At 38.9% G+C, this 19,660-nt stretch overlaps 1 protein-coding gene across 3 annotated transcripts in view; it reads right to left on the reverse strand.

Moving 5' to 3' along the window:
• LOC124645525 (piezo-type mechanosensitive ion channel component) overlaps nucleotides 1-19,660 on the reverse strand; it is a 69,316-nt gene that overhangs the window by 10,385 nt on the left and 39,271 nt on the right. Inside the window, exons 9-39 of one of the 3 annotated variants that reach the window (XM_047185332.1) lie at nucleotides 17,007-17,103; nucleotides 16,826-16,907; nucleotides 16,250-16,481; nucleotides 15,384-15,585; nucleotides 14,634-14,833; nucleotides 14,214-14,362; nucleotides 13,978-14,121; nucleotides 13,816-13,891; nucleotides 13,585-13,700; nucleotides 13,059-13,254; nucleotides 12,690-12,875; nucleotides 12,434-12,603; nucleotides 12,218-12,350; nucleotides 11,790-12,017; nucleotides 10,751-10,989; nucleotides 10,310-10,495; nucleotides 9,600-9,789; nucleotides 9,090-9,241; nucleotides 8,769-8,932; nucleotides 7,719-7,778; nucleotides 7,192-7,236; nucleotides 6,278-6,393; nucleotides 5,350-5,472; nucleotides 4,114-4,216; nucleotides 3,836-3,996; nucleotides 3,437-3,516; nucleotides 2,380-2,553; nucleotides 1,367-1,511; nucleotides 828-944; nucleotides 583-749; nucleotides 241-405 (exon numbers count right to left, since the gene is read on the reverse strand). In XM_047185332.1, coding sequence (XP_047041288.1) covers nucleotides 241-405; nucleotides 583-749; nucleotides 828-944; nucleotides 1,367-1,511; nucleotides 2,380-2,553; nucleotides 3,437-3,516; nucleotides 3,836-3,996; nucleotides 4,114-4,216; nucleotides 5,350-5,472; nucleotides 6,278-6,393; nucleotides 7,192-7,236; nucleotides 7,719-7,778; nucleotides 8,769-8,932; nucleotides 9,090-9,241; nucleotides 9,600-9,789; nucleotides 10,310-10,495; nucleotides 10,751-10,989; nucleotides 11,790-12,017; nucleotides 12,218-12,350; nucleotides 12,434-12,603; nucleotides 12,690-12,875; nucleotides 13,059-13,254; nucleotides 13,585-13,700; nucleotides 13,816-13,891; nucleotides 13,978-14,121; nucleotides 14,214-14,362; nucleotides 14,634-14,833; nucleotides 15,384-15,585; nucleotides 16,250-16,481; nucleotides 16,826-16,907; nucleotides 17,007-17,103 — 4,598 coding nt within the window. The remainder of the gene's footprint in view (nucleotides 1-240; nucleotides 406-582; nucleotides 750-827; nucleotides 945-1,366; nucleotides 1,512-2,379; nucleotides 2,554-3,436; nucleotides 3,517-3,835; nucleotides 3,997-4,113; nucleotides 4,217-5,349; nucleotides 5,473-6,277; nucleotides 6,394-7,191; nucleotides 7,237-7,718; nucleotides 7,779-8,768; nucleotides 8,933-9,089; nucleotides 9,242-9,599; nucleotides 9,790-10,309; nucleotides 10,496-10,750; nucleotides 10,990-11,789; nucleotides 12,018-12,217; nucleotides 12,351-12,433; nucleotides 12,604-12,689; nucleotides 12,876-13,058; nucleotides 13,255-13,584; nucleotides 13,701-13,815; nucleotides 13,892-13,977; nucleotides 14,122-14,213; nucleotides 14,363-14,633; nucleotides 14,834-15,383; nucleotides 15,586-16,249; nucleotides 16,482-16,825; nucleotides 16,908-17,006; nucleotides 17,104-19,660) is intronic. The other 2 variants (XM_047185340.1, XM_047185348.1) reach the window with 2 other exon arrangements.

The following is a 19,660-nucleotide window of genomic DNA, read 5'->3' on the forward strand; positions in this document are numbered from 1 at the left end:
AGCCGGTCCACCAGCCGGTGACGACTGTCTGATCCGCACACCCCGCTATGTACTATCCGAACCTCCAATACTTACCTGCCTATCGCTCTATAGAGCACCTCTCGACAGTTCTTTATAGCAACGTTTTCTACCGTCATTAGATCCAAGACTCACACAAACATGGGGAAAGACATTGAAAGGAGAGGATAGGATTATTTGAAACAGGAAATAATTTAAAAAATATTATAAAAGGAAACTCACGGGCCAGTCATGTCGTGTAGCTTGACGTACTTGCGTCCTACTTCAGTGATATGACCTTCAGCGACTAGCTGAGTATCCTCCTCGTTCAGTGGGTACTCCATGTCTTCTCGCAACTCGATATCTGGAGTCGATTCCTTCCAGAGACCCAGTGATTTTAACATGAATCTGAAAATAAAATCAAACTGTATGTAGGTACCTATATCATTCTGTTCTAACTCTGATTATATTAAAAACTTAAATAACGTAAAGATTGACCGTTGAACCAAGAAGATTCGAAGTTTCCAACCGATAAAATTTAAAAAGGATACCTCAAACATCTGCTTGAAGATTTGGTATACCTACCTATGCAAAAAGATGATGAGCAGCAAAAGTAGATCGTAGAGAGCGTAATTGAATTTCCTCTCTATTCCGATGATACGGGGGGCCGTAAAGGGCATGTTTGCGGGTATCACTTTCTGATTCCAAGGTAGAATCTCGAATTGGAACATGCTCTTTATGAGGACAATCACCTGTGAAACAAAAACGATAATAATTAAGAAAAATTTACCTATTTAATAATGTATATTGTGCGTAGAATAATGTCTTACCTCAGTATACGCAATCAAGGTAACCCAGAACGTCTTGGTAGGTCTCGGGATGGTGAGCGTACCCCACATGAACACCATCAGAGGAAGAGGTATAGACAATATTGTTGCCGATTGTATCTGCAATGCGTAACATTGGTATTAATGTAGTTATTGTTATATGCTGCTGCTTATAAATTCTGCAGTGAGAATGATAGGCGGGAAGAATGATGAAAAATGTAGACGAGAAACTATTTTATTACATTATATTAATCGATGTGCGTTTATGCAGTAAATGATATCTTGGATACCAATAACTGAGCAAAAGTGAAGGAAAACATCTGAAGGAACCTTGGAACTAGAGGATTCTGAAAACGCAAACCAGCATAGAGCAAGTGCATCTCCTCTTTGTATGAGAAGTGGCCTCTGCAATGCAGTCTGATAAAATTTTTTAATTTTGCATTATTTTTAATTACTATTTTAACTAAGTAGTATACTTAACCTAGGTATTAATGTTACACACATTAATTACTAATGGTTCCATAATAATTTTTCCTTTTTACCTGATTAATAAACACCATGACATAGCACACTATATCCGTATGTGCTAATACTGCATACCACAGCGCATAGCCGAGATGCACGAAGGGCGAGCGATCCTGTTTAAACATCGAGTCGTCTTGCTCCTCAAGCGTTGTCACGTTGTTGCTACAAATTATATTGGTCGTCAGACATGCGATTTTTAATGGGTGAATGTACTTATAATCATGTAGAAGACACAACATTTTTTAATGGATACTGTTTAGTGATTTAAAAAGGTACTGGTAATATTTTATTCAAAAAAGGAGTTGATATTTACATAAAAAATATATATGAAATAAAATATTTTATAAGTACAGAGAGAGAATGACAACACAGAACGCACGAGACCACGACGACGCAAATGCTTCTCTGGAGATACACTTTCCTTGATGACTTGGAGTTCTTGCAGTAAATAATATATTCCATGCGACATAATTATTGATGTTTTCGAGTGCTTTGCATATTTACATTGACCATACAAAAGAATAGTTATTCTTAATCGAATCAAACTTACCTTTGGTAATACAAGAAAAATAATAAAAAATACATGAAAAGCTGCCACGTGAGGAATCAATAAATAAAGAGAGAAAAGATGTTATATTCCTGTTAAGTGACAAAAAGTATAGAGAAAGCCCATCGCAAGCGACGACAATATCCAACGACACTTGTACTGTGATATCATAACGCTTTCCGTCATCATCAATTTAAGCCCACTTTCAAATACATTAGGGCAAAAATGGCAAACTGACGTTTTGTCGTCCGTTGGCTACTTATACAGTAAGAGCTCTTGTTCACGGCACTTTTTTGGGATATAGGTACGGCACATTTGCGGTGCCGTCAAAAAAACGTGATGCCTCATCTACGACACGTTTTAGCGTACCTAACCCATAGAAAAGTGACCGAATTTGACGTAGATTTTTATGACAGAAAAACGTGTGGCAATATAAAATGTGCAGCGTAATCAAACAGTACAAGTGAACGTTGTCCACTACACCTCTGTGTCGACTGCAATGAAAACGCGCTCTCGTGTTCGGACGTGCCGTCGTCGTCGCGGCACGACGAGTCGGACAGCGACACGCGGCGCGGCGGCGGCGACGCGTCCAGCCCGCGCTCCATGCTGGGCGCCAGGATGCGGATCTCCGGAACGCTTATTTCGCTTAACTTACGGCTGGAAACATCCCACCACGGTCATACTAGCGACTCGTTTGCGTTACCAGATATTGATGGCTATTCAACTACGACATTATTTATAATCTTCTTATCTTATATATAAAAATGAATTGCTGTTCGTTAGTCTGACTAAAACTCCAGAATGGCTAGACCGATTTGGCTTATTTTGGTTTTAATTTTGTAGCAGTCCAGGTAATGTTTAAAAGATACGAAGTTCGCGGGATCAGCTAGTTTTAAATAAAAATTTTAAAATTAATATTTTTGCTAATTAGATAATGTCTAACATCGAATTACAACGGTACAATCTATGTAAGTAAAGCAATACAAACCCCATTTCTACTGTAGGTGCGAGTAGATTCCTGTCAATTATGTCCATTTCGCGGGTACTAGGCAGCGTGCAAACAAAACACTACTTACTAATGGTTTCTAAGTCTACCTACACTACATGATAGTGTTAAATGATCATTCACAAGACCAACAGAGAAGACTAATACCTACTGGACTTAACGTTGCTTAAAGATTTCACGTTTTAATAATATAATACATAGTTTTATTGATATTTGATCATACTTTATCGTATCAAAATGTTTGTGTGTTTTTAGAAATAAATAATTAGAAAATAAGAAAACTCCATGGGCAGTCGGGTAAGATAGTGACTCGGAAACTGAACAAGTCCAATCTACGGGTACGGCATAAAAGGCTTATAATTTAAGCAACGTTTAAAACTACATAACTTCTACGCAATACTTGAAACTACTCTAAACATGCAGGAAGCATGGGCGACGGGCGGCGGCGGACACTACAACCTACGAGAACATTCTGCAAACACTAGAACTAAAGTAGAATAAATTGGTTATTTTACTAGATATACAACGACTTACTGTTTAGCTAAAGTCTCGGGCAGTGGTTCCCAAATCATCTGCGATCCTTCTCTTATTCCGATGCCGAAGCCTTCTTTCTCCTGAAAAGAAAAGTAAGTACATATTTAAAATTCCGATATCACTGGCACTGTGATTGGAACTTTGACTTGCTTTGATCTACGTTGACGTACTGAGGTAGATCGAGGAAAAGATGGATTGATTGCCTATAAGAGGACATGAAGCAGAAGGGAGTGGATGTAAGTATGACGTCTGAAAGAGAGGAATGGAAGAAAAAGACATGTTGCGCCGACCCCAAATGACTCGGGAACAGGGCAGGAAGATGATGATGATCTACGTTAATGTATCTTTTTTCTTTCTTCCAAATAAAAGGATACTTTTTTGAACATGTAGTATTATTACCTTCAGTATTTTCTTCTCAATAGACAGCGTTTTGGACACATATCGATAATCTCGTGAGAACTTCATCAAGTGTCGTGTGAGCGACACGAGTAAGCTCGATATGAATGCCCACGCCGTCTCGCCGAACTGCTTTACTTTGTCCATCGTGGTCTCCTCGTGTACTGAAACAATATTCATTTATGGTTAACCTCCACGACATTAGGTGTATTTAATTCAAATTGTAAATTGAAATATGATATGTATTAAAAGAAATATGAAGTGTTGTTAACACAACTCACCCGGTAATGGTGCGAATTCGTCCATCTCGGTCAATGGCCCCTCTTGGTCCTGCTCCGTAAGCGGAGCATCAGGCTGCATCTGCATTGACGCCTTGCGAGGAAGCTGAATAAAATTAACATTTATTGTATTATCAAATATAAAGCGTAAATTATAAAGAAGATAGCTCAATGTTAAAAAATTATAAACTTGCCAAAACCATGATGCTAACAACCAAAAAAAAATTTTGAAAAATTTGCATAAATTAGGGATAATATGGGTTAAAAATCGTCTTTATAAAGATACAAATTTAGAAGGGGATAAAAGTCACACGTCTTATAAACCAACTGAAAATATCATGCAAAAGCCAAAACAAAAGTGCAAGCAACATCGATATCCAAAAATAAAATAAAAAGGCTTTCCGCAAAGTCACACGTTTGGCAAAGCATGTGTGACAGAGCGGCTTTCATACCTCTATGCGGTCCATAATAAGATGGATATTCTCATGGAGAACAAAATGACTAGCGGAGGTGCCATAACGAAAAGTGTTCAAGAGAAGGAGAACGTTACTGTCTCCGTCTTTTTAACTTTTTGTAATACCAAACATCGTTGAAAGATGTGTGAAAGAACCCGAACACCTCGTAAGATCACTCGTAACTTATTTTCTTGGTCATGGCCACCGTGCGTGACCTAGGAGGAAGGCGCCTGGCCTAGAGGCGGAACGCCAGAGAGTTCGCACCTCTCATCCCGGCCGCCGCGCTGGACCAGGTAGACACCATGGGCGCCGGGTGTCGCGAGATGACTCCCGGCCACCGTAGGCGTGGGTCTGTGGGCGGTGAGTTCGGGTGGCTCATCGTCCCTCTGTCTTTCTAGACGACAGACCCGTGTCGACGGCGCGCGTTGTTCCACGCGCTCCTCAAAGAGATGTCAGCAACCCCAGCGGGGCCCAGCAGGGCCAAGGCCTGCCGGGGCTGCGGGTTGTTCGAAAGAGATACCGCGGCCCTGGTACATAAAAGGCCTATGACGGAACACGACGATTTTAGTCAGTAAGAGTCTGACACTCCCTCACCGCTGCTAACCCACAGCGGGAGGGGTCATTTGATGATTTTACGTCGATAAAAAAAAAAAAAAAAAAAAAAAAGGCGCCTGGCCTACCCGCATTATGGCATCTCCACTCATCTTTCCTTACTCCGTGGATATTCCCTACATACATACCGAGGATCCTTAACTCAAGAAGCATGTGTGTGTGCTTGTGTTACCTGGGGGTAGGAGACGGGGTCGCTGGCGAGCGACACGTGGCGCGTGGTGCGCACGTTGGGCGCGGAGGCGCGGCGCAGCGTCACGGCGCGCTTCATGTCCGTCTTGATCAGCGTGGACAGCAGCTGCTCGCCACGCGACACAATCGTAAGCTCACACGCACTCGTATACAGCACATGTTCTTTTAACTACCCTGTATTGGTTTGCTAGTCCTTGCTTCTGTCTTTCTCCTCGTCTAGTACGAGAACTGACGCGAGAGTAACAACGTGTGCCGATACGAGCAGCGTGGCGGTGCATTATTAATACCGCGCAATAGTTAGTCACCTTAAAGCGAACTTCACTTATCTTAACTACACAAATTATGTACCCCATACTTCTATACTAAGTCGGAGAGCTTGACATTCCACTTTATCTAAAAGTATCCAGGGTAAGCGATCATGCGGGAACACCCAAGACGTACATACTATTGTAACAGTCACCAATAAATACTTCTAATAGATGCTCAAACATGCTTATATTATGAAAACACAGTACACCATTTCAAAACATTGTCTATCTCAGTATCCCCCATAATTTTGAATTCAGTCTGGTGTTCCCATAATTTTGTGTTCTTAATGTGGCTAAATAACGCTAATGAAATGTCCGAAAGGTTGAGTACAAGCACTTGTTTGTGCATTGTGATATGCGTAAGCACGAATACTGATGACAATGTTCTCTTAGATATAGCATAACCCACAAAATGCAACGACGGATACATATGTACCTCCACCCTTAATACTACAGAATAATAGAAGGTAACCGGCAGGGCTATGATGTACCTACTTTCGGCATTTATATAACCAGTATTCCATCCATTATATACCATTACAAAAAGTTCCATAACCCTGCCGGTTACTCAACAAATTCTCCAAGTGGTACAAAACAACTGACCTTGCCGAATCCCATTTCTCTAGGCGCATCTTCATCTGAACTAGATTCATCGTCTTTCATATGAATATCCGTATCATCGAACTCATCGAACATATAATAGTCCCCGGAACGGATTGCTGTAATTATAAAACATAATATGAAATAAACCATTTACAAAAATAAATAGGCGTAACTTTAAGCGATAAAGATCATATATTATGGTTTGAGTTAAAAGTGAGTTTTATGTTTTATTCGTATTAAGTTAATAATAAGACCATTGTTCAGAACAATGACCATCTGATTTAATATATAGATTAGCAATAATTTTCAGTTACGCCTATTTGACATGATTGCACCAAGCTCTGCTACATAAAAATACATTATTTAGCGGATTTTTTAATGTCGTTCTAATATTTACATCTTATTAATTCACACTGCACAATGAAATTGGAAGTATAAAATAAAAAAAAAATATGTAATGAAAAAAACATTGACATAAAATATAAATTAAATGTATTGTATACTGAATGGCTAAAAAAACAGTTTTACTAAAGAAATTATAACAATAATAATAACAGTTAGGGTTAGTGTTATAAAAAAATATGTTATTGCAAACACATAAGTTCATGCAGCATGCAAGTAGTGAGGTATATAAAGGAAGAGGTGTGTGAACATAGCAGTAACATGCAGACATTCGACTATGGCACAATTAGGCGCACAAACACAAATAAAGGCGACAACCGGCGCATTCTGTCTTATGTTTCATTATTTACAACATTCAATTGTAATACAAAATATACATTTTGTACAAGACCTTTAAAAATTAAGACAGTTCCCGCCATGGCGATGCAAACAGCCTAAATACCATCACCGACAAGCCGGGGAGGGGTTAGTAACGCATTACGATCTTAGGGAGCCTTGTTTATAAACTTTACCCTTCTGATGGCTTGCTGGCGGCCTATATGTCGGTCTGTCCCGCACTACAAGAGAAAAGCATTACTCAACAGCAGCTCGCACACCATCCAAGTTTATTATAGGGGTACTTAGCACATTGTGATATTAATATCTTGACTATCACAGTTAAATAACCACCAAAATCAGGAAATTATTAATAAAGCCATTTCTGGTAGTAATGGACATATCACAACTGGTCAAGACATGATAAATGTGGCCTGATTGGGTCTCCCTGAAGTTCAGTTCATTAGTAACTACTTGCAAACGTAACTGTATCTATCGTTGTATTTCGAAGTCCATGAGATCTGTAAGTTAATCGCCGTCTATTTTACTATAGTCAAATGAGACAGGAGAAATTTTAGAATGTAAATGAATGACTATGTTGGAGTCAAACATTTACAAAGAGAAATGCCATGTCTTCAGTTCAAGTTTGAACGACCAGCGCACAGGTGACAGAACAAAATAGCAAACACCTCCCACACCATAGGGACCGCCACGAAAATATTACCTTCGTGTCTGTTTGCGAACACGCGGCGTTTAGCCCGTGCATCCGAACCTGATTCTACTCCTATATAAAAGGAAAAAAAACATTTAGGTATCAAACAAGTTCATGGAAAATATGCTATACAGTATATACGGTGCTATACTCGTGTATGTTCAACTGGACGTGATTCAACAACAAAAGCCCGTTGCGACCCATCGCCCTGTCCATCGGACGAGGTGAGGTGTGCAGCGGGCGGACACGGCACGAGAGGCGGGGCGGGCGCAGTTACACGTGTGGTGCGAGTGCGGCTCGGCGCGGCTCGACTGCGACACGATGGAGTGGCGCTGCATGCTGGGGCTGGCCACCGTGTGGCGCCGGCGGATGGGCGGCGGCGAGAACACCGGGTACGATTCCTCCGGGCTCTGCGCGCGCGGCAGCAGCTCGGACGACGGCGGCGACTCGAACGAGATGCGCCGCGGCTCCAAGTACGCGTCCAGGGATACGGTCATGAGCGCGGAGGAAGGGGAGGGCGGGCCGCCGGCCTGCGAGGCGGGGGCGGCGGGCGCGGGCAGGGCGGGTAAGGTGAGAGGTGGGGCGGGGCGCGCGGGGGAGGGCGGCGCGGAGGGCTCGCTGAGCGGCGTGTGGAAGCCGCGCGGCGAGGCGGGGCTGTCGGGCGTGTGGTAGCCGCGCGCGGACGCCTCGGAGTCGCCGCGCACCAGCGGCACCTGCTCCGACTCGCCCGCCATCGTCTCCTCCTCGTCATCTGCTCCGAGCGGCGCGGCCAAACGATCACGGTACCATTATTCCCTACTCTATTCTTGAGGACCGAGTGGTTATATCCTTGATCGATTCTTTTGTTAAACGAGATGGACAAATCTCACTCAATATCATTTTCATTATAATAAAATTAATAAAAAGGAATCGGATGTAACGACCTCAACGGGCGGTAAAAAAATATTTCCATCATTTAATTCTATACTAATTCCACTCCAAATACAATAAATGTACTGCCTAACATGTATCAAACCAATATCAGACTAATAAATTCTGAATTCATACTTCTTAAAAACATACCTCTATCATGATGTATTGGTTCCCTAGCCAAAGCCCCTTGTATTTTCTTCTGGTTTGCCTTAATCCTCTCCATTTTAACTTTTATTTTCTCAAGGATTCTCGTTTCTTGGTCCTCCTGAACTTTCATTTGTTTCTGACGAAGTTCTTCTATCAACTCTGCGCCCCTATAAATGATAGTTCAGATGCGATTTTTTTAAACAGTCTTAGAACATAAGTTATCTCACTGTCGGAGTTTTAGAGTATTTATATATCTTAAGAAACCGAATGTACACAATTCCTTGGTACGTTTACAACAACTTCCACGTTTTTCACATCCCTTACCTGGAAGCAAGTACCGTGGTGGCTTTGCTTTCGTCTATAACTCTATAGAAGTAGTAGCTGTGGAATAGTCTTCGCTGTAGTATGAGGAAAGCAAAACAGACTCCGTCCCACGCCAGCCCTATGTCCTCTTGAGGAACGGAACACGCTGCTTCCTACAAGAAAAAAATAAGTACTTTAAAAAGCCGTTTCTTAATTCAAAAACCTCGAAAAGACAATTGCGCCAATTTGAACTCATGATTTTAAGGGAACAAATAAATTCGACCTTCCTCGCGTTTACACTAACATAACAAATAAAAAAAAACATCCTAATCGAGGTCCGGGAAGTGGGTCAAATTAAGATTCCAAGATTTTCTTACATACACAGTTAAAAGTGAAACTTATATAAGCGTGTTTAAAATTGAAACGGAATTTTTAATGCCCTTTTATACTTTATACTTTTATAGGAGCCGATTTTTCAATCGCCATTAACTTTATCTGAGGAATAAATATAGTTTGGCCATATATACTTACTTTAGTATACTGCATCTTAATGAACCTAGCTATATTGCCGCCTGCGAACTTGTCGACACAGCCGATGCCGAGGAGTTGGACCAGCCAACAGGCGTGTTCCTGCATCACTGTGCTGAACATACAGCCCGGGATCTGTAGCAATGTCTTCACTACTACTACGGATACATTGTAGCGGACTAGCCATGACCACCTGAGAATGGACAATATAAATTGTCAGTTGGTTATCTGATAGTTAAAGCTATCTGCCGAGACCTTTGAAACCAAAAACTTAAAATCTATCTATCAGATAAACACCTGATACTCTGTCAGAAACTTCATCTGTAAACGGTGAAACAGGCCATAAATCTGATAATATCATGATAGAAAACTCATTTTGTCTTTACATAAATAAGGCTAAAAGTTTTTGCCAGAATACTGTTATTTTCATATTCATATTATTTATTTGCATTCATTTTCATCAGGGAGTATCATTATATTCGTCAAAACTTAACATTATGGTTATATTACTAATTTTCAGTCCAAATCTTGAGTAATATAAGGCTAACGCCCACGTCTGATTTTTGTAGGACAGATATTCGCACCGAATTTTTGTTGGACATATGAGTGGCTCTATTGTTATCTCTGTGTTCTATTTAACTCATATACATAAAATCAGTCACTCATTAACGGACGTGGGCGGGCAGCCTAAAACTATTTTTGTCACCACTCACCATTTCAATATGGCTTCTTTAGGACGCAAGTAAAAATCAGTTCCTTGCCACAAGAATATAAAGGATCCGACAAGGTACCCCATAGAGAACAGGTTCACTCGGTTGGTGCCCGTCATGAACATAATAGCGAGCGTCACCCACAGCATGCCTAAGAACACCATGCGTTTCACCACGTCAAGCCAAGACCTGAAACAAAAAGCGATAAAGTATGTACATTCCTTGTAATTTAACTTTGCTAATCTGAAGTTTGAGCTGGTTGTTTGTTCACACATTTTCACCGTCCTGAAGTTACGGTAGCTTCAGACAAGCAAAGCTACTGGAAAAGAACTGTATATTGGATTTTCTTAAATTCCGGTATGTAAAGTGACATGTAAAGCTCGCCTCCATTTTTCATTGTCAGCAAAAATTCAAACCAGATTCATATATCACACAAAAACTTACCCAACATAACCAAGGAAATCAGGCACTGGGTTCCTAAAGTTTGGCGTCTCCCAATCACTGCCAATTTTCTCGCTATTGCAACCCCCGGGATACTGATCGCCATGAATCTTTTCAATACGGAACACTTTCAACTGGCGAGTAGCGAACAGTAGCAGGAAGAAATCGAAGATCAGTTTGTATGCGTGAGGAGGCTGCTCTGCGTATGGCAGGAACATCCATGAACGGACGTGTTTCATTTGCTAAAATATTTAATAGTGTTTTATAACCTGATATTTTAGAATATTGTTTACAAGTACATTTTTGCAAGCAAGTTTATCAGTTGTTCTTAGTCTAAGGCCGTTTGTTCAGAAGCTGATTCAAGATTCAAGTGGGTATCAAGCATTCAAAAAAAAATCTAAATTATTTTTCAGGTATTGAAAACATTCTACAACCTCCAATCTTGAATGCTACCCTGTTACGGAGTTCGTAATCTTACTGCAGTGCTAAATCTCGATGAAAGAGAATACAACTCATAAGATTATACAAATACCAAGCAAGCCTTCGATATTGAATAACAAACAACTGCTGCAATACATTTCAATGAAAAGCCGCCTATCTATCTATCTATCAATAAGCTTGTCTGCTGGCTGTCTATCATAAAATGTATAGCGCGTGAGTAATACATTATAACCTTATGTTGTATTTCTAACTACATCAAACTATTGAGGCTTACTCTTCTGATTCCAAATTTATAAATATCCTTACCAACAGAGTGTAAAAATTGTAGAACTCCTAAGGGCGAAAAAAATAGCAGAATGTAAATCAAGGACCAAAGAAACTTTATATTACTCTAGCCTAAATAACCTCGACATAAAAATATTACTATAGCTAGGGATATGTTTACTTCCTTGTCTCCTGGAGCGAGAAAAACACTCCAAACTGCAAACAAAGCTAAACTCCTTCTTTTAACCTATCCCATTGGCGGGCAATCCGCTACTAACCTTTCTATAAGAAGCTCAATACGAAATTCATTACAAATTGATGTAGTATAATTATTTACCGTATCATCAGAATCCCAAGGGTACGTGACGCAGAATTGCGGCAAGAATCCCACGGCTATCATATACTGTACTGGTACTAAGAAGGTAATGCAAGCAGTGAATGCTGGCCAAAGCCGGGATTGTGCCGTGCGGCCTATCGACACCAGTACTAAGAGCCAGCCCGCGTATAGCACTGCGTAGACGTCCATACGGGACCCTATCACGCCCATTAGGCATATCATTGTAATCTGGAACAAAACAGAGTTATAAATGTTTTCTTCAGTTTAAAGGCCCTAGCGAATTTTCAAAAAATACCACAGATTTTGCAGTTAAAACATGTTAACATGGAATTTATATACATGAAAATATTGGAGCTAAATCATTTGAGAAATATGTATTACGGAGTGTTACCAAATTTCATTTAAAGAAGGAAAACGGAACAACTTACTTCTACACCGAACTTATAAAATCCATAATTCAGTAAATATTTCATGCACTGAACTAAATCATCGTCTGCTTCCTTGCGCGTGACCTCAGGGAATATTGTCTTGATCCTTTCTTTGGGCAATTCTCCTGATGCTCTGTTAATGAAATTAATAAACACAATTTAATTTCTAAAATAAAAATATTATAATATTTTATATATTAATTGATAGATCCTTACTTGAGAGACTGTTGCCTATATGTTACAAGAGAATAAAATGTGAATATTGATAGAAGGCCGATGTATCCTTTGAGTACAGTCACCAGAGGTTTTTCGGGCGTGGCTTTTTTAAACCCTAACCATTCCGCATTGTTGAATGATGAATAATTTGTTGTTCTATTTTCATCGGGCTGAAAATTAAAAGAAAATATTTACTTAGGTAAAACGTCGATAATTGATAAATATTTTGAAATATTAATATATAGGTTCTACTTACGAATGAAGAGGAACAATTGACATCGAAGCTATAATGTTTGATGTAATCTATTTGGTAAACCATCTTGGCCATGAAGTAGATACTTATAAGTGTGGATATGAAAAGCACACAAACGCGCTGTTTGCCCGCATTGAACCACAAAGCTGGCGCGATCATTAACATTATGGGAACATGCATCGCGCATACCTGAAATAATGGAAATTGAACATTAAAATCTAGCCTAATATGAGAGAGTGTAGGGCCTCCTCCTCTCTTTGATATTTATATATCAATGTTTTCGGAGTCAGTCCGATATTTGGATAAAAACTAAGCGGTTGAAAAACTCATTAATCGATTCATATATTTATAGATGTGATCCATTTTACTTACATTCATAACGCAAAGCAGCATCAAGGAAATGAAAACGATCTTGATGAGGTGTATATCGAGATAAATGAACAATCTATCGATAACTTCTTGCGCGGTTTGCTTGGACGCGTGGTAGGCGCGTTTGATGACCGACAACAGTCCGGTGGAACGTTTCTCCGTCGCCGGCGATCGCATCATCGTTCGAGATGTCGATTTCCTGGTGATAGAACCGATATTGAAGAAGGTATTTAAGTTTATATATGTAGGAACTTAGGGGTATTTTTTAATGTATTGCCATTTTATATTAGTGATTTCCATCGTTGTTAGCATGATCTGAATTTATTTAATTTTTTTATTTGGATGTCAGCATGATAAGGCATGGATTAGAACTTGTAGTAATATTTAAGACCCTTATATATTTTTAACAAATAAATTGGTACCTAATTCTTATGAGAGAAATTAATTATAATTTCGATCCATTAGAAAATACTTATAATAATAACTGGAATTGAAATATAAATAATTCGTTTGGAAATACTAGTTGTACCTAGCCACAGATTGCCGCCGGAGTCCAGTGGTCAAAGAAGAGAGCTCAATGGATTGGTCTGCCTCCGTGGCGGCTAGTGAACGTGCGTTTGCGTCTTCAGATGGCAATGGAGGCACCTAAAAAGTGTACAAATTATTTATCGATGTAAATATATATTTAAAAAAAAAAAACATTAAATACTCAATTTCTGAGGAATTCGCTCAAAGAAACAAGTATTATTATATAACTTACGTCATTATTCAGTGTAGACGCACCGTCTTGACTTGGCTTATTGGAATCTGGTTGATTAGGTGTCAAACTATTCGACCTGAAAAATTTCATAGCCATTAGCAAAATTTAGAATTTGGACGACAATATTTTCTTATTTTCCTAAGACTTAAGACGAATACTAACCTAGTCTTCTGATCCGACAACGCCATAAAGTCCTTATGGAAATAATGAACTTGCATAATTGTAATAATAAGGAACAATGTTGGCGTTAGCAGTTTGACGAATAGATCCGCGGGATCGTACGGCTCCAAACCCAAGTCTTGTTGTCTGAAATAAGAGAGAATAAAGTTAGGGCTAAGCTATTTTCAAAATCACAAAATATTTAAGTACCTACGCGTTAGAAATGAACATATACTTACAAACTTTCGTTGATCAACAAATACTTTTCTATCAACTTGGAAAAGTTATCAAACTGATAAACATAAATTAGAATAAGATTTATCATCGAGTACACGATCACCACTATCCAAAACATGTACATTGTTTTTCGCCACCAGTACCAACTTATCTGAAAGAAAACAATCACATGGTAAATATAAATAATGAAAACACCGTTACTCATATTTATGGCCAGTTCCATTGGTTACTGATAAAGTTCCTAATAACCTATAAAGAACTTATCCAATAAATAAACTATAGCTTTCGCTTTTACATATCTCGGATAGCCAGAAATTATACGCAGCCTTTATCTGGCAGATAGTTTAAGTAACTATCGGATAACTAACTGACACTTTATCGGTAACCTGTCAAACCGGGACTTAATGTAATAATTACAATACCTGGAACATAAGTATAAACGCCAGAAAGAGGAACATATAAATGATCCTGAAGATAGTCATGCGCTCTCCAGTGACGCCGATGACAAACAACATGATGACTACGACATAGATCCAGTATCTCGCGCACAAAGCACGGAGTATCTCTCCCAGGGACCGCATCAACCGTGAACGATTCTCCTCGTCGCGTCTTGCATCTATAACTGAACACCAGAGTGCTTTTATTTATTGTCTATTGATAAAACCTCCTTGGTTACTACGTAGGAACTTTGAACAACCTTCGAAGTTTAAAATTAGAATACTTACTTTATGTTAGTTTGACTTAATGTTGTTTTAAAGATCAATTCAAAGAAGGGAAATCAGGAATAGAGTGCTGCTAACAATCGTTTGATAACATAGTATGTACTCAGTAAGTTATAGTGTCTGAAAGTGTTTTTTTTTTATAAGTATAGAGTGATATAGTATAAGGTAGAAGTACATCATTGAAATACAAGAGTGGCAAGCAGTTTAAGAAATTTCGGCTGAAAATAGAAGTCATGTTATAAAAGAAGTTATGTAGGTACCAGAAACCAAACCTGTCCCCGGATGGATTATAAAATAGAAAACCTTGATTACTAAATGGAACAAAGTGATTACTCAACTGATTTGTTTTAAAAAGGTTGTATATTAGACCAGATTAAAAACCAGGTACTCAAACAACTTTACTATAATCTGCGGTAATAGGCACATTGAATGAACAAGGTTGATATTCACCGCTGGCTGCAGTAGAAGCTGTCAGTTGAAGAGGGGCGGCCATATCTGCTATGACAGCGGACTGGCGACGCTGTCTGATGTCTTGTATGCGTTGACGCAGTGTTACCCAGAACATGCACGTGAATAAAGACTTGATCAGCAAGGGCACGCATGTTTCGCCCCCTTCGACGCGGCCTAGGCCTATCTGACGGAGATTCACTTCCTGCCAAAAAAATATGTATGTTACTTTCAATTTCATGGATTTTAAGTTTCAGTGAAAGTGACTGCTGTATGTGCATATAAGTATTACGTGGCTTAACGCTTTCAAATAATTGATCAGAGATTTGGAACAGTTGCCCATAAAACTTATTCAATATGGAACATATCAATAACTCTCAGTGGCGAGGACATAAGTAAAATTGAAATTCATACGTATTTAGTGGTAGATTAAATGATTTAATAAAAAAATACTTGATGCAGGTTATGCATGTACCTGTAACATAATATATGTCACTAATAAGGAATTCTGTAAGGAAATTCCTGAAAACTTTCCTGTTATACGAATACACGTATTACAGGAATACGACCACATTGTTCTATAGCCTGATAAAGTATTTGCCTGAGCGAGTTATAATTTAGTATCCGCTCTAAATGCGTAACGAATGATTGGGATTTAAGACGGAAATTCGAAGGTCAAGTTCATTGGATGGTATTGATAAATCTATACTAATATTACAAAAAGGAAAACTTTGCTTGTAATGGATAAACTCAAAAAGTACCCACTGGATCGATTTTAAAAATTCTTTCACCAGCTACACTATCTGCAAGTAACAGGCTTTTTATTCCCATACGGGCAGTAGTTCCCAGGGGACGCGGATGATACGTACCGTAATATTACTAGGCAGCTCCGACTCGTACAGATTCATGCCGTATATGTACTGCGCTATGAGAAGCAGCATCGCGTACACCACGAGCACGGGACTGGTCTTCAACATGAACCCCCGGCCGTCCTGACACAGCCACACGATGTTCGCCCACATAAGGAACACGAATGTAAGCCAGGAATGGAACATTATACTCCATGCCATCATCGTGATTGTAGTTGCGATGTATGATGACCTGGGAAAATAAAGTAATCATTAAATATAATGGTTTTATCTTGATATAATGTTGTCAACTGTCATCAAAAAAAATAATTTGCATGCCGTATGGCGAAATGTATTGGGACACCATAAATTTATGTACCATCATATTCGTAACATACATTTTAGGCAAATAAATGAATTCTATTTATAAATAATAGCTGCTCTCTATCTCAATCAAAGTTCTTAATCAATTGCAAAAATATTCTTTTTAGTTGTTGAGACATGATACATGTATTTTTCCTCATAAAGTAAAGGAACACTTTCATGGTTGTGGCTTGTGGTAAATTATTATACCATTGTTATAAATAAATGTCTGACCTGACTAGAACTTGGAAGAAATCGATAATAGCTGTTAGGATGTCATCCATCAAGGTGGGTTCGCTTTCCTCAACTGTTGACTCTGTAACAATTATTTTTCAAGTATGTAAGAGGGAGTTGCTATAACAGTTTTGACTTCATAAATTGTTTGTATTGATCATGGTGATAAATAAAAAAGTACCATCTTCGTGAAGAACCACGGAGCCCGTGGAGTCCTGGCGCATCTGTCTCGCATTCGCCTGTTGACTCGACCATTTCGAGGAGTTTACCCGTATTAGCTATACATAAAGAAAACAGTGTGAATGATGCGTAAAATTTTGCAAAACATTGTTTTAAATAATTGATTTAGCCCAAACATTTTAAAACCCTGGCCTTTTAAATTTAAAAACCACAAAACTTACAAATTGACGATGAAGTCAGCGTGACATAAAAAAATGTTTATACAATACAGGTACATGTTCAGTTCAGCTTTTAATGACCATCATTAAAAACTAGACAGAATCAGTAAAAAAATAATTGCCTAAAATTTTAATAATACTCTATGACTTTACAAACAAACAACGAAAAACACATACAATGAACCATGCAGTATTCACGGCGCAAGTGATAACTGCAAGCATAGTACATACAGATTTAGTAATGTGCACGACACGCAAGTTACGACAATGAACTGTTGAGTCGTTATTGTGATAACCAAGCAATGAAGACACTCTCAGCAGCCGACAAAAATCATAACGATACAAGGTCTCATTGGCAACGTGAAAGTACCTGACGTCATCCGAAATTATGACTGTTAGGGGGAAGTCCCGTAACGCCGGACGGCACCTAGCGCCGGACACTCGCATTTAAGCGGACTATTTAAGCGAGTATAAATCTGTTCGATTCAAAATACAAGTGAAAAGGGCGCGGGGGGCACACAGGTACAGGATCACGCGCCGCACCTCACCTGTGATGCAGACGGCCACGGTGGGAGCAACCGTTTGCTTTTTTAGGTGCGAAATCACTGCGACACCTAAATATCAATGTAAGCAATTCTAGTATATTTATGCATTCAGCGGCGGCCCTAGCCATTGCGAGGCTACGTGCGGCAGGTCTATGCGAGGCCCTTTGTCCTACGTGAAAAGTATGTGTTGCGAGAGTAAGCTGGTGTTTTGATTTAGCTAAACGTCATGTTTGAGGAGAAATGGTCAAGTTAAACAAATTAATAAAATTTTATTTTTACTACAGTTTATATTTAAAGAATCACAAAATTAACAAATATTAAAAAACTTTTTTACAAAAAAATTAAACCGACTCCCAAAAACACTACAAAGCAAAAAAAAAACTAATTTTAGGTGCATCGGCCTAGAAGTCTGTGTCTGTTAATTTTGTCACCGACTTCTAGGCCGATGCACCTAAAATTAATTTTTCTTTTTTTTGCTTTGTCCATAAGTCGAAAGTTCTCATCAATACAAAGAATATAAGCCCAAACACGAGGTAGTTTACATATTCAGTTGTCGAGTTCCCTCGACCCTCTCTGGTCTCCATCATCAGGTCAGCTCCAAACCTTCACTATTGAATAGTGCTTTCAGGCATATACCTGAGTGTAAAGTTTTTACCCCATGTTTGCCTACAACTTTAGAAGGTTGTCCTCGATTTCTCAGGGTTTCCATCATCAGATCCTTGACCTGATGACTATGAGACCAACTGGCAGTTATTCTGCGTCGAACAAAAAAAGAATCACGTAAATCGGTCTATAAACCTCGGAGTAATCGATGTATAGATAGTTCAACTCAGATTTGCGCGCGGCCCTATGTGTGCGTTGGCTTGTAAATATACAACTTTCATTCGTGTGACAGTGACGTCGTCCGAGGATGACGTGTTCTTATCGCTTTTTGTTATGGGTACAGTCGTTTACGAAAATACTAGTTATTCACGAAGAAATTATTAAGGAGTCAGGTAAAGCGTTTCAAAAAATTAAACAACATTCAAAGCTTTTTATTATTACCTAAATATAGTTTTTCATTATTTTCTCATACGTCTTTTCAAATTGACATTGACAATATCTAAGAAATAAATGAGGTGAAATATCTAAGATGAATTAAATACTCCTTACATATTTTCTAGCTCGGGGTACGCGGACAATAAATAAAAGTGTGGACTAAGAATGTAAAAAAACGTATCATCATCATCATCATCATCTCCGCCATAGGACGTCCATTGCTGAACATAGGCCTCCCCCTTTGATCTCCACTTGATCACACAAAAAACGTATAATCTAGTATAATAATGTAAACAAAATGTGTGGGGAATTTTAAAAAGTAATATTGCTTCGCATAATGTCGACCAAAATAAGACGGAAATAATGAAACTCATAAATTAACGTTTAAGTCAAATTGATGAAGGGATGTGGTATAATACTTGTCGACATGTACAAAAGAAAAAAGAAGAATACTATAGACAGTTTGACATGGAGTCAGAATTTATAATTCACCTTGAAGCGTAGCGAATCCGAAAATTCATCATTTGATTTTTCAAGTAGCGATTCAGAATCATTATAAATAAATAAACATTAAATTACGTAATAACGTTTTTCTTTAAACAGCCGTATACAACCCCTAAATAACTGTATTTGTACCCGACTGTACCTCTTGTCACGCACACAAAGTCACTGTATATGTACAAGGGTTACCCACACATAAGGCCGCGCGCACGACTGAGTTGAACTTACTATACATACATAGGAAAAAAAAAAAAATACCGGCCGAATCGAGAACCTCCTCCTTTTTGGGAAGGCGGTTAAAAATGATCTGATGCTTGCGACTTTTCTTAAGACTAAAATCTTTAATTAAAGCA

Source organism: Helicoverpa zea, chromosome 3 (assembly GCF_022581195.2).
Source record: "Helicoverpa zea isolate HzStark_Cry1AcR chromosome 3, ilHelZeax1.1, whole genome shotgun sequence".
Classification (NCBI taxonomy): domain Eukaryota; kingdom Metazoa; phylum Arthropoda; class Insecta; order Lepidoptera; family Noctuidae; genus Helicoverpa; species Helicoverpa zea.